Raw genomic sequence first — 13,023 nt, 5'->3', positions numbered from 1 at the left:
TCTCCCTCCAACTCACCCCTCATTTCCTCATCCAACAAGGTAAGGCCTCCCATGGGGAGTCAGCAGAGCCTGGTACATTCAGTAGAGGCAGGTGCAAGCCCTTCCCCCTGCCTCAAGGCTGTGTGAGGTGTCCCACCATAGGTAGTAGGCTCCAAAAAGCCAGCTCATGCACCAGGGATGGATTCTGATCCTATTTCCAGGTTAAGTAGATCAAGCTACACAACTGTCTCTCTTATGCAGAGGGCCTAGTTCAGTCCCATGGAGGCTCCACAGCTGTTGGTCTAAAGTTAGATTTTTAACACAGGGCCTGGATCTCACTATGTAGCACAGGTTGGCTCAAACATCATGACATCTCTCCTGCCTTAGCATCCCAAGTCCTTGAATTCACATTTTATTTATAGTTTTATATTTTCTTATGTATTTTATTTGGGAGCACATACATGTCACAGCACATGTGTGGAAGTCAGAGGACAACTTATGAGAGCTAGTTCCCTCCTTCCACCATATTCCTCAGCTTGTGTTATGTGCCTTTACCCTTGATCCATCTCAATGGCCCCTGGATAAATATTTTTAAAGAATGGGCAAAAATGTTGCTGTTTAATGGTTTGTTTCTGTTTGTACATTTAATCTACAGATTTCTAATGCTGTTTTAATGTGCAATTGTAGCTTTTATGGACCATTGTATCACTAATCAGAGTAACTGCATCTAAAGTCATCTTTATTTTCATTTTGTTTTCTAATGTCAACAAATTTCACTGAAAATATCTTGTAAACAGAAAATTCTTAATATTAATATAGTTTTCTTGAACATCCTTAAGATTGACTAAAATAACTTTGTTACTATTAGTACTTGCTTAGAAAGCTATATATCAACAGGATTATAATTGTTATGTTTATAACCAAAATATTAAATATTCAAAGTAGTTTATTCAAATGTTGGTTTTTACATTTATAAACCTATCAGATAAAAGAACCACTTAAATAAAATATTAACATTATCATAAATGAGTTCAAGGAAGAAACTTCTACTTTGCAAGGATATTTTCCTCTTTGTGTGCGTGTTTGTGTGTATGTGTGTTAATGTGTATATATACTTGCATGCATGAGAGAGAGAGAGAGAAAGACAGAGAGACAGAGAGGGAGATGAGACAAAGAGAGAGACTGGCTATCCTAGAACTAGCTATGTAGACTAAGCTAGTCTTGAACTTGGAGCAATCCTCCTGTCTCTGCCTTCATTTCAAGTTGTGGAATGCAGACATATGCTACCATGCCAGACTTATTTCTGTTTTTAAGTTGTTTGTTGAGACAGGGTCTCATTATATAGCCTTGGCTTGCCTAGAACTCACTATAAAGACCAGGCTAGCCTTAAACTCATAGTGACCCGATTGCCTCTGCCTCCCAAGTACTAGGATTAAAAGCATGTGTTACTGTGACTGGCTCAAGTAGCTTTTAAATGACAAACAACACATTCTTTTGGCTGAAATAAAAAAAATCATTAAAAAGGGGTAGAATAATGAAAAATTATTTTCCCCTTCCCCCAGACCTTTGTCTCTTAATCTCTGTCCCTCGAGACAGCTAATGTTGATGTTTTGAATATCTTTCCCCAAAATATTCTTTGTTTATGAGCATATAAAAATTAATAACCACACATTAATATTCAAATGTAGATATAAATGTTTAATTCCTTAAATAAATATTTTGTTATACATGGAAAGTAACCATACATTAACCTAAAATATAGGAATAAAGCACTGGTTTATGTAACAACATGGATAAACTCTGAAAGCATTATGACAAGTGAAAGAAGCCAAACACCAAAGGCCACATATGTTCCATTAATATGAAATATCCACATTAGTGACTGTCAGGAGCTGAGGGATGGAGGAAAGAGAGTGGCTGCTAATGAGTATAAAGTTTCATTTTGAGATGACAAAAACAATTGGGAAATAGGAGCTCTTGCCTGATGTGGGAATGTCTTTCTGTATGCTGTGAATATGTGTTGTTCTGATTGGTTGATAAATAAAGCCATTTGGCCTATGGCAAAGCAGCTTAGAGGCAAGTGGGAAACTCAAAGAGGGAGATAAGAGGAAGGCTGAGTGAGGAGATGCCAGCCCACCGTCCAGAGAACAGCATGTAATAGCACACAGGTAAAGCCACATAAACGTGGCAATTTATAGATTAACAAAAATGGGCTGAGTTTAACCGTAAGAGCTAATCAGTGGTAGGCCTGAGCCAATGCCAAGCTTTTTAATATAAGCCTCTGTGTGTTTACTTGGGTCTGAGCGGCTGCAGACCAGGCGGGACACAGGAAATCTTCAACTACACTTGCCCAGTATATACAAGGCTGAGGGTTCAATCCCGAATAATGAAAAATAATTTTTTTTTAAAAAGTTCTTGAAATAAATAGTGGTGACAGTTGTATAGCATTTTAATATATCCAAAACAATATCTTAGTTACTTTTCAATTGCTGTGACAAAACAACATGACCAGGGAAACTTATAAAAGAGAGCATTTAATTTAGGGACTATGGTTCCAGAGGGTTAGAGTCCATGATTGTCAAAGTAGGGAGCACAGCAGCAGGAAGGCAGGCAGGGTACCGAGGCAGTAGCTGAGCGCTCACTTCTCCTCAGTCAACAAGAACTAGGCAGAAAGAATGGTTCAAGTCTTTTTAACTCTCAAGAGAGAAAGAAAGGGGAAAGGAAAATAAAACAAAATAAATTTTGCCTGATTTTTCAATTTTTCTGAAAAGATTGGGCCTTGGAGTTTCCTACACCACCCTTTTCTCTGACATCATCCCAAACTGTCATTCTCTGATTAGGGACACTAGAAGACACACCCCAGAAGTAAGAGTGATCTGGAAGTGATAGATTGGTTTTGCTGGAACTGAAGCAGAGCTTTGAATCATCTAATTCCTAAAAATGATTTGAGATCATACTAGAGAGCTAGTTCTTCTGGTCACCTGCTAACAGCAAATTTAAATTATCTGGGAGAAAATAGGCCTAAAAATATTTTTTATAGTTTTTCATATATAATGTCCAGAACTCAGTATAACTGTAACCAGGCCTATGAGGTTATAAAATACATGAAATAAAACTGAGGCAAATAATAAGCAATGGCAAGAGACTGGTAGAGTATTTAAATAATTACATCATTAGAGTCAGAGTTAAAACAAACATGGATAGTGTGTTCAAGCAGATAAAATATGCAACATTGATTCAAGGAACCATTATAGAGATGTTAATTTTATTTACATGTTAATCATTTTGGATTTATAAATATGGAAAAATTATATTAAGAGAAGAATCAAGGTTAAGCACAGTATATAATGCATTCTCATTTGTGAAAATAAATCAAGAAATATGTATATTTAAAGTTGAGATAAAATTGTATTTCATAATCGTATAAAAATTGGTCATTTTAACTATTTCAAAGTATATGCTTTGATGTTTGTGTTGGTCTGAATGAGAATGGCCCCCATAGGCTCATATATTTGACTATTTGGTCCCCTGTTGTTGAAGCTGTTTGGGAAGGATTAGGAGGTGTGACCTTGTGGTGGTAGGTGTGTCACTGGGGGTATGTGTATAATATATGCATGTAAAAGCAATTAGTGAAAAAGAGGCTAAGAAATTGAAGAGTGGGGAGGGGTATATGGGAGGGTTTAGAAGGAAGAAAGGGAAGGGAGAGATGTTGTGATTACATTATAATCTCACAAATAAAAAATACAAAGTGAAAAGACAAACTAAAGAAAGGAGAAAATGGTTTCAAGTCATATATGTGATAAGGCACTTATATCTAGAGAGAACTCTTACAACCCAATAATAAAAAGACAACTGATTTTAAAACGGGCAAAGGTTCTGCATAGATATTTCTCCAAGGAAGTTATACAAATGGATGAAAAGACTGAACATTATTAATTAGAGAAATGTCAGTCAAAACTATAACTAGACATCACTTCACATACATTAGGAAAGCAATAATCAAAATAAAATCAAAAATGTCAAAAAGTGGAGTAAGTAGAACCCTTATATACTGCTGGTAGAAATGTAAAACTATTCAACCACTTGTAAAAAAACTTTAGCAGTTACTCAAAAACTTAGACATAGAGTTAACTACATAACCCCAGAATTCCTCTCCTAGGTACATATATAACCAAGTAAATGGGAACATGTCCATTAAAAATTAGATGTGAATTTTCATAGTAGCATTATTTATAGCAGCCAAAAGGTATAAAACATTCAAATATCCATGTGCTGATAAATCAATAAACAACTATATAGTATACAATGAAATATTATGTAGCCATAAAAAGAAATTTTATATATATTGGTTTTTCAAGACAGGGTTTCTCTGTGTAGCTTTGGAGCCTATCCTAGAACTCACTTGGTAGACCAGGCTGGCCTCAAACTCACAGAGATTCACCTGCCTCTGCCTCCTGAGTACTGGGATTAAAGGTGTGTGCCACCATGCCTGGCCTAAGAAATGGTATATTGATACATGCTCCAACATGGGCAAATATTAGAAACACTATGTTTAGTGAAAGAAGCCATCTATTAAAAGCCAATTTAGTACATCCTCATTTATATATATGAAATATCTAGAATAGGCAAATCATCAGAGACTGAAAATGAATCAGTAGCTGTTTAGGGCAAAGGAGGAATAATAGTAGATGGAGATGATGAGAATGTTCTATAATTAGATAGTGCTAGTAAGTATACAAGTTTGTGACTACATTAAAATCTTTGAACCATATATTTTTTTAAGTAACAAACTTTATAGTTTGTGAACTATTCTCAGAAAACGAAAAGGGACATGCTGTAGGCCTACAAAGAGGAAGTTACTCTGCACCCAAGGAAACATCTATTTATTAGGTTAAACAAAAACAGTAATTGTCACACAATGAAAAATTTCCCCGTGGAAATACATGCTACAGCATTTTCATTCATGCATTTGATAGCTCCGAATGAGAACCAGAGCAGCTTCTGCTTGAGGTTACCTGCTGTTGCTTGAAGGCCTGAAGAAGTAAATCAATATCAGTAAACGTGAGAGGAAATTGCAGCCGAGGACCATCATAAGAGTCAGGCACTTCTATCAAACTCACATAGTCCTGTCTAGCCTTGTTTTCTTGAATGGTGCTTTCAAGAAGTCGACTTACTAATGCTGAAAAGGAAAGACAAAGAGGTATAAGATGGGAAATCAACGTTCTAATGCTTCAAAACACCCTCTTAAATATCTATGTCATACAAGGCACTGTGCTGTTATGAATGCCAAGACAAAGCACATAAAACTATGAGGAATAACTGATTCTGAAGCCAGCAACCACCATTGTCCCTTCCTGGAATCACATTTTGTCAAAGCAGTGAGTCCATAATCAATGGGGAGAAGACCACAAAGCATGTGAAAAACTGCTCAGTGAAGAAGGTATTCTGATGTTTGGAAGTTGAAGCTCCAATTCTTTTGTCCACTCTTACTTATCAGACTCTTACCAGCAAGGCTAAAAGCATGAACAATGCACTGCATTTGGTTCCAACAGCTGCTGCTATTCATGATCTACACGAAATTAAACTGCAATATTCAATTTTTCCCTTGTTAAATACTTCAGAGGATTTTACTTAGCTTTAATTGATTTGTTTCTTGCTTTATGTACAATGTTTCTTCTGTGATTTTTCTCTTTTATTCTTGGGATCAAAGCAGATAAAACTTAAAGGACAAACCATAGGCAGAAATGACCAAAGGCCTCTCTCTCCCTTAGATATTTCTGTATTGTGACAGACTGCCTGCATTGCCCATTTACTAAGGCAATTTAGTATGGCTGAGACCCACAATCATTTCTTGCCAAGTTGCCCATGAAATGGCCCCCTGAACAGAAACCTAGACAATTCAGGCAGAGAAAGATGCAAGGATGTGGTAGACCAGCTGCAAAGCGGCCTCAATACTGTATCGTAACTTCTATCCATGCTTCTTAGAATGTGATTTTCATCAAGAGTCTACTTGCCCTCGCTTTCAAGATGAGCTAGGCTCATAACTTTATACTATCCTCAGCAATGTGGTCTAAGAGCTACCTAGCAGCTCCAAGTCCAGGTCTCAAGAAGCCTTATATGATTTCATGTTCTCTGTTTGGGAACATAGCCATTTCCACCCAACGCAGGCTTTTCCTATTGAAAGGCCATGATTACAATGAAACAGAGCAGATAAACCTAGCCAAGGATGTCCTAGATCAGCTAACAGCCATCAGACCTCTAGACACACCAGTAAACTCCAGCCAATATTCAAAAATCTGTCAAATCAACTATGCCAATGTCAGAAGTGTTCAGCTAACTTGCTAGGAAAAAAACCCACTTTTTTACTATGTCACTGAGATATTGTGGCTCCTTTGCAGTATTATAACCGACCCAGAGGACAATGACATACTCTTTAACCCATTAACACTTATTCATTATTAAGGCTATCACCTTAAGCTCTCTGAAAACAAAAGCAAAAACAAAAACAAACAAAACAAAAACAAAGATAAAAAACCCAAACCCTATCTTTTCTGAATGTTGAAAGTTGGTCACCTACAGAAAATAGGATGCTAACTGATGTAGATAGAATGTATGTTTTCCATGACCAATTATGATGAGCAGTAGTAAGTCAAGAAATTTGAAAATTTGTTCTGAACTAAGAAATAACATTTAATAATTGCATTAAAATATATTCTAAGTTGTTGTGTAGCCCCAGTATATTTTGGTGATAGTTGCTAATGCTTTATACAAAGTGGAACTGAAGTATAATAACAGCTGTATTCAATGTGGTCAGCAGATATCATTTTTCTCCTTTGGTTTTGGTCTGATATTTAAAAACAACTGAATTTTTCAATTTATGTTAGAAAGCAGAAATGCAGGACATCCTGGTAAACTCGATTTCAGATTCATCATGTAGACAGTGAAGTCTAAATAGTCTACTTAACTATCCTAATGTTCATGCCATCCATTTCAGTTAGGAATTATCCTCCTGCAAAGGAAAGCTGAAATATTAGCAACTCTTAGGAATATAACACTCCTGCCCAGAGAAACTCCACAAGAATCCCCAACAGTTGCACTGTATCAGCTAACAGAGTCACAAATATTTTGTTATGGACTCTATGAAAGAAAGTGAACATGGAGCACATGTGATCAGAACTGAGGGATCTTGTATTTTAGGTGAGGTATATTTATGGCATGACTATAGTGTTCATGGAAAAGGCTGTACCTGACTAAAACACGGATGCTGGCAGAAAAGAGAAAAAGTTGAATATATAGATTTGTATATGCCAATACATATAGAGACCCACACACTCATGCAGCCCCTTTCTAAGTCCTCAGAAGCTTGGTAACCTTGGGAGTCACTTTCTGTTGTCTGTATCTTCAGTATAATCCTCTCTTCAGGCTCTGTAATACAATAAAACATGGCCAAAGACATGGCTAATTTAAAACACTGTCCTTGGATCACATGTTTGCTTTTACTGACATTTCTACATTAATTTTTCCTAGTTTTTTTCTACCCTTGGACAAGCCTTACTTCTTTATCTTTCTGCTTTGGATAAATTATATTCATCCTTCAAAACTCCACAGGATTCCCATGTTGAGTCCCCAAACTCTACCTTTTCAATAACAAAATGATGATGATGATGATGATGATGATGATGATGATGACAATGACAATAGATAGCTTTAACTTACTAAATGCTTATTATGTACCAGGCAGTGTTATAAGAAGGTAAGGATTGCTATTTTCTCATTATATACATGAAAATGAAGCAAAGCATCTAAGTAGAGAAATGAAATTGTGTCCCTAAACTCTCTGTGTATCTGTGAATGTGTATGTGTGTGCATACACATATACACATATGTGTTCAGGTGAATGTGGAGACCAGAGGTCAACATCAGGAGTCTCCTTCAATCACTCTCTAACTCATTTTTTAAAGATTTAATATGTATACAGTGTTCTGTTTGCATGCCAGAAGAGGGCACCAGTTCTCATTACTGATGGTTGTGAACCACCACGTGGTTGCTGGGAAATAAACTCAGGACCTCTGGAAGAGCAACCAGCTCTCTTAACTGCTGAGCCATCTCTCCAGCCCTCTATCCAATTTTTTGAGACAGTGTCTCACTGGACCTGGAGGTCACTGATTTGCCAGGCTGATTAGTTAACAAGCCCCATGGATCCTCCTATCTTGCCTTTCCAGCACTGGAACTACAGGTGCACACCACTGTGCCCAGATTTCTATGGGAATGCTGGAGATCCACACTCAGGCAGGTCTCATGCTTATGTGTCAAGTACTTTACTGAGTCATGGACCTAGCCCCCAAACTCTTAACCATTGTGATTTTTACTATATATGAAAATACATTTATAGTATTTATATATTCTTAACTGATATATTAAGGAAACCCAGCTTTGTGAGACATAAATAAGAAACATCAACAATAAAAACTGTTTATTTGTGCATTAACCAAAAGAATTCATTTTAATAGATGATGAAAAATGTTAACTTTTTTAATTGAAGGAACTATTCCATTTTCCTGGTCACTGCCTTCACACCTGATGCCATTTGTCCCCTTTTCATCGGCTAATAACAAGTACATTCTCTCAATGCCAGTCATGAAAACACGACTTCAATTGTTTTAAGAACAAAACAAAATATCCTTTTAAAATCAATAACTCAGTATAGTTCTTCCTGCCAGAGATGTAAAAACATTTAAGATGGTTTAATAAAAAAAATACCACTTCTCTAAGCAAATTCTTCAGTAACACTATGCAACATAATTTATTCTAATTTTGGTTTATGAGTATGAATTTCTGCCTGCACATATATTTTTGACCATCTACATGTCTGGTGCCCACAGAGGCAAGAAGAGGACATTGGATTCCCTGGTATCAGAGTTACAGAAAGTTGTGAGCTGCTATGTGGGCACTAGGAAATGAACTTAGGTCCTCTGCAAGAGTAGCAAGTGCTCTTAACTGCTGAGCCATCTCTCCAGTTCCTGTTATGAAATATTAAACTATATTAAATCATTATCCTTCTGTCAGGTTTTTATCAACATGAAAATTAGTAACAGATTCTCTTCTAATAACTAGTGTGTATCATGTATGAAAATTAAGCTTTAATATTTCTTTCTTTTTCTTTTTCTTTTAAAAAACTTTGAGACAGGGTTTCTATGTGTAACAGCCCTGGCTGTACTGGAACTCACTTTGTAGACCAGGTTGGCCTCGAACTCACAGAGATCTACCTGCCTCTGGTTCCCAAGTGCTGGGATTAAAGGTGTGCACCACCATCACCCAGCAAGCTTTAACATTTCTAATGCATATATTGTGGCCCACAACTAATAAAAAATAATTCAATGAATGCAAGCAATATATGAAGATTTGTGCAACATTTAATTGGAATTAACCCTTAGTTATTTGATTCATAACTTTGTGAACATGGATCTAAAGTAATTAAATATAATAAAATATTAACAACCAAATGATACCTCTACGAGTTTTTATAAGAAAATAACTTTTAAACCCTTGCCTTAACCCATGCTGCCGTTTCTCTTTCTCACTAGCTGATAACAAGTATATTCCATCACTGCCAGCGATTACAACTCAAAGAAAAGATCTTTTCTTTCATCTGAAGAGGGATAAAGTACATTTTTAGGGAAAAATTAAATCTGTAATTTTTTTCACACAGATAATATCAGCTTATACTAACCACATATTCCTTTGAAAACAAGGCCCACATGTTTCTGGACAAGGAGAAACACCATTTGACAACATTTATAGTTATTTCATTTCCTAATTATAAAGCTGAGTCAAAATCATTAGTGTCCATACATTAAATCCAATGGATGCCAAAATGACAGTTAATAAAGATAACCATAAATCTCTGTCAAAATCATTAGTGTTCATATATTAAATTCAATGGATGACAAAATGACAGTTAATAAAATTAACCATCAATTTTTTATTTAAAAAACATGTAATGGAAGGATATATTCTTGACATAATTTTTGACATAATTTTTAAATTAAATAAATAAGAGATATGGGTTTCCATTAAATCATCAACAAAAAAGGCTACCTACTTTTATCGGTTTTTAATATACTTCTGTTATCTCTAACTAATGCAATAGGACTTGAAGCTGAAGCAAGAATAGTAATTATTATACAAAAATAGATAATAATAAAATCTGTTGATATGATTAAAGAATAAACTTAAGAAAAACTCTAAAAACTGATAAGAGAATTAAATACAATACAGAGATTAATCTCACAGGCTTGAATCATATTTTTATTACTGATGATATAAAGAACCTTGGAAGGGTACCCTCAAACCCTCAGGTTCTACACTTATAAAAGGTAAATAATTAATACTAGTACTCTTATTAGTTTGTCATGAATACTAAATGAAATGACATAAATTATTGAAACACATGGTACATGGTAAAGTTTACTGAAAAAAATCAATAATAATATATGAACTACTAGTATTATTCAGTAGAATCACAAGATGAGATATGGATATAAAAATTTAATGGAATATTACAAATAAGTAATGAGAAGATAGCATGCTAGAAAATATATTCACCATAGCAATAAAAAAATTTAAATACTCTAGCACCACAAAGGTTAAAAATATAAATACATACATGCACACAGGTAGTCCTAAAGAACATATATATAAGCTATGTGACCTGACCTGAGGGGACATTTTGGCTGATGGGGAGGCAGAAGAAAAGTCTAAACACCACTTGCATATAACTCAGCCTACTCCCACCAGCCTCTGCTTAAACCTATGGCAACTTTTCCGTTTTGACTGCAGAAGGAATTGTTATAAAACGCACACTGGGGACTTGTATGTGGACTCTACTCTCTCTCAAGTTTATGGATCTGTTTGAGCTCTGCAAGTAGGAGAACAGGGACATAAGCTGGCATAACTGAGTTTTGCATAAGATGTAGTGTGCTTGCCGGCACAAGTACTCCGTTTGGACCCCTCTTTCCTTTGGAACCAAAATGTCTTGAGATACTCTGCACTTCAAAAATTACTTACTAACCTGGCCTCTTTTCTGGGAATGCTAAATAACTTTCTGGCTGCTAAGAGATCTTAGCACTTCAGTTAAAAGGTCAAAGGTGGGAGAAATCAGCTTACAAAGTATATGCATAATGGCATATGCCTGTCATTCCAGCGCTCAATATGCTGAGGCAGGATGAGTAAGAGCTCAAAGTTAGCTTGATCTACATAGATAAAGTCACCTCACACATACTGACATTCTGCCTCAGGAAAGGAGAAGGAGAAGGGAGAAGGTGTGGAGGAGAGGAGAAGGAGGCAGGAGGATGGAGAAGGAGGAAGAGAGTGACGAGAAGAATGCATGATCACCCAAAGGGACATGTATATAAATATGCACAGCAGCAAAATTGTACTGCCAAACTGAAAATAACTCTAGCACACATAAACAATAGAATGCAGAAATTATAGTATCTTGGTAAAATGGAATGCTATTCAACAGTAAGAATGACTAAGTTACAACAACATGAATGATCTCACAAATACAATGCTGAGTCAAAGAAGCTAGATTCACGGTCTATTCTGTATGTTTCTACTTATACAAATAAATTTAAAAAACAAGCATAATTAAGTAACTTGTGGTATAGACAGTCAAAACTAGTTCCATGGTGCTGTGGAAGTTGGGTTGTAACTAGAAGAGGCAGAAGGGAGGCTTCTGTGGCTCTAATAATGATTGAAGGGTATATTTTTGGTTTTTGAGACAAGGTTTCAGGTAGCAAGGATGACCTTGAATTTCTGATCCTCCCACCCCCTCCTCAAAAGCTGAGACTGCAAATGTGTGTCACCATGCTTGATTTATGCAGCGCTAGGGACTAAGCCCAGGACCCTTGCATGCTAGGCAAGCACTCTACCAGCTGAGATCCATCTCAGCCATCGTGTTTCAGTTCTTGTTCTGAGTACCTATTTTCCGGGTATGTTTTCTTTGAGAAAATTTCAGTCATTTATTATTTGTATACTTTCCTATAACATATTTTATATTTCAAGGAAAGCACTGTTCCTTTCTTTGAGAAGAAACATTCTGTTATATTTTTTTAAATCATCTGTAAATTTTTTTTCAAAATGCAGATTTTGAAAAATGGAGAATCTGAGCTGTAACCCAGTCATATGTGGCTCTAAAACCCCATATAAGTGACTATAATCAAGTGAGTCTAGGTTGAAATATTAGGTCATTAACAGAAAGAGTCATGTTTCATTTCATCATTATTATATTTTCTCCCCAAAACATTTTTGACCAAGAACATGAAGCAGAAACGACTGTCTTCAAAACGCAGCTCCCTAAAATGAAGAGAATGGCAAAGTACCCACTTCTTTGCAGTTCCCACTCATCGGGTTTGGCTAGTCCACCACTCAGAAAACCTCTATGGATCCATAAATGCCGTCATTAGTTTCATACAAATATACTTGTCTCAAACCATGCCACTAAAATGCCACTCTTCTTCCCACTTTAAAGAGTATTTACAGGCTGAGAAGATGCCTCAGTGGGTAAAGTGCCTGGTGCCAAACCTGATGACCTGAGTTCAATTCCTAAAATCCACATGGGAGAGAGAACCAAATCCTGCAAGCTGTCTTCTGACCTCCACAAACATGCCAAGGCACATGTGTGAACTCTCATTCTCTCTCTCCCTGTCTCTCTGTCTCTCTGTCTCTCTGTCTCTGTCTCTGTCTCTCTCTCTCTCTCTCTCTCTGTGTATGTAAGAAAATTTTAGAAAAAAGTATTTATTGGAGTATTTAAAGATGCTCTTAGGGGGGTTAGGCAGATGGCACAGTGGGTAAGAACACTTCCTGTGAAAGCCTGAGGATCTAATTGTGGCTGCATGTGGATTCTACGCTCCCACATAAAAAGCCAGGTGTGGCTTCACACTTCTGTGACTCCATCACTGGTGGAAGCCAGAGATATGAGGCTTGTTGGCTAGGCAGCCTACCTGAAAAATGGTGAGCTCCACATTCAATGAGAGACTATGT

The 13,023-nt window shown here is 36.4% G+C and overlaps 1 protein-coding gene across 2 annotated transcripts in view; it reads right to left on the bottom strand.

Moving 5' to 3' along the window:
* Window positions 1-13,023, bottom strand: part of Ppef1 (protein phosphatase with EF-hand domain 1) — a 124,933-nt gene that overhangs the window by 52,399 nt on the left and 59,511 nt on the right. For both annotated transcript variants that reach the window (XM_037199093.1, XM_028873261.2), the window contains one exon: window positions 4,995-5,158. In XM_037199093.1, the coding sequence (XP_037054988.1) occupies window positions 4,995-5,158 (164 nt within the window). The remainder of the gene's footprint in view (window positions 1-4,994; window positions 5,159-13,023) is intronic.

The sequence above is a fragment of the Peromyscus leucopus genome, chromosome X (assembly GCF_004664715.2).
Source record: "Peromyscus leucopus breed LL Stock chromosome X, UCI_PerLeu_2.1, whole genome shotgun sequence".
In the NCBI taxonomy this organism is placed as follows: domain Eukaryota; kingdom Metazoa; phylum Chordata; class Mammalia; order Rodentia; family Cricetidae; genus Peromyscus; species Peromyscus leucopus.
Note: the sequence above shows the minus strand (reverse complement) of the source record. Positions and strands in the feature narration are given on the sequence as shown.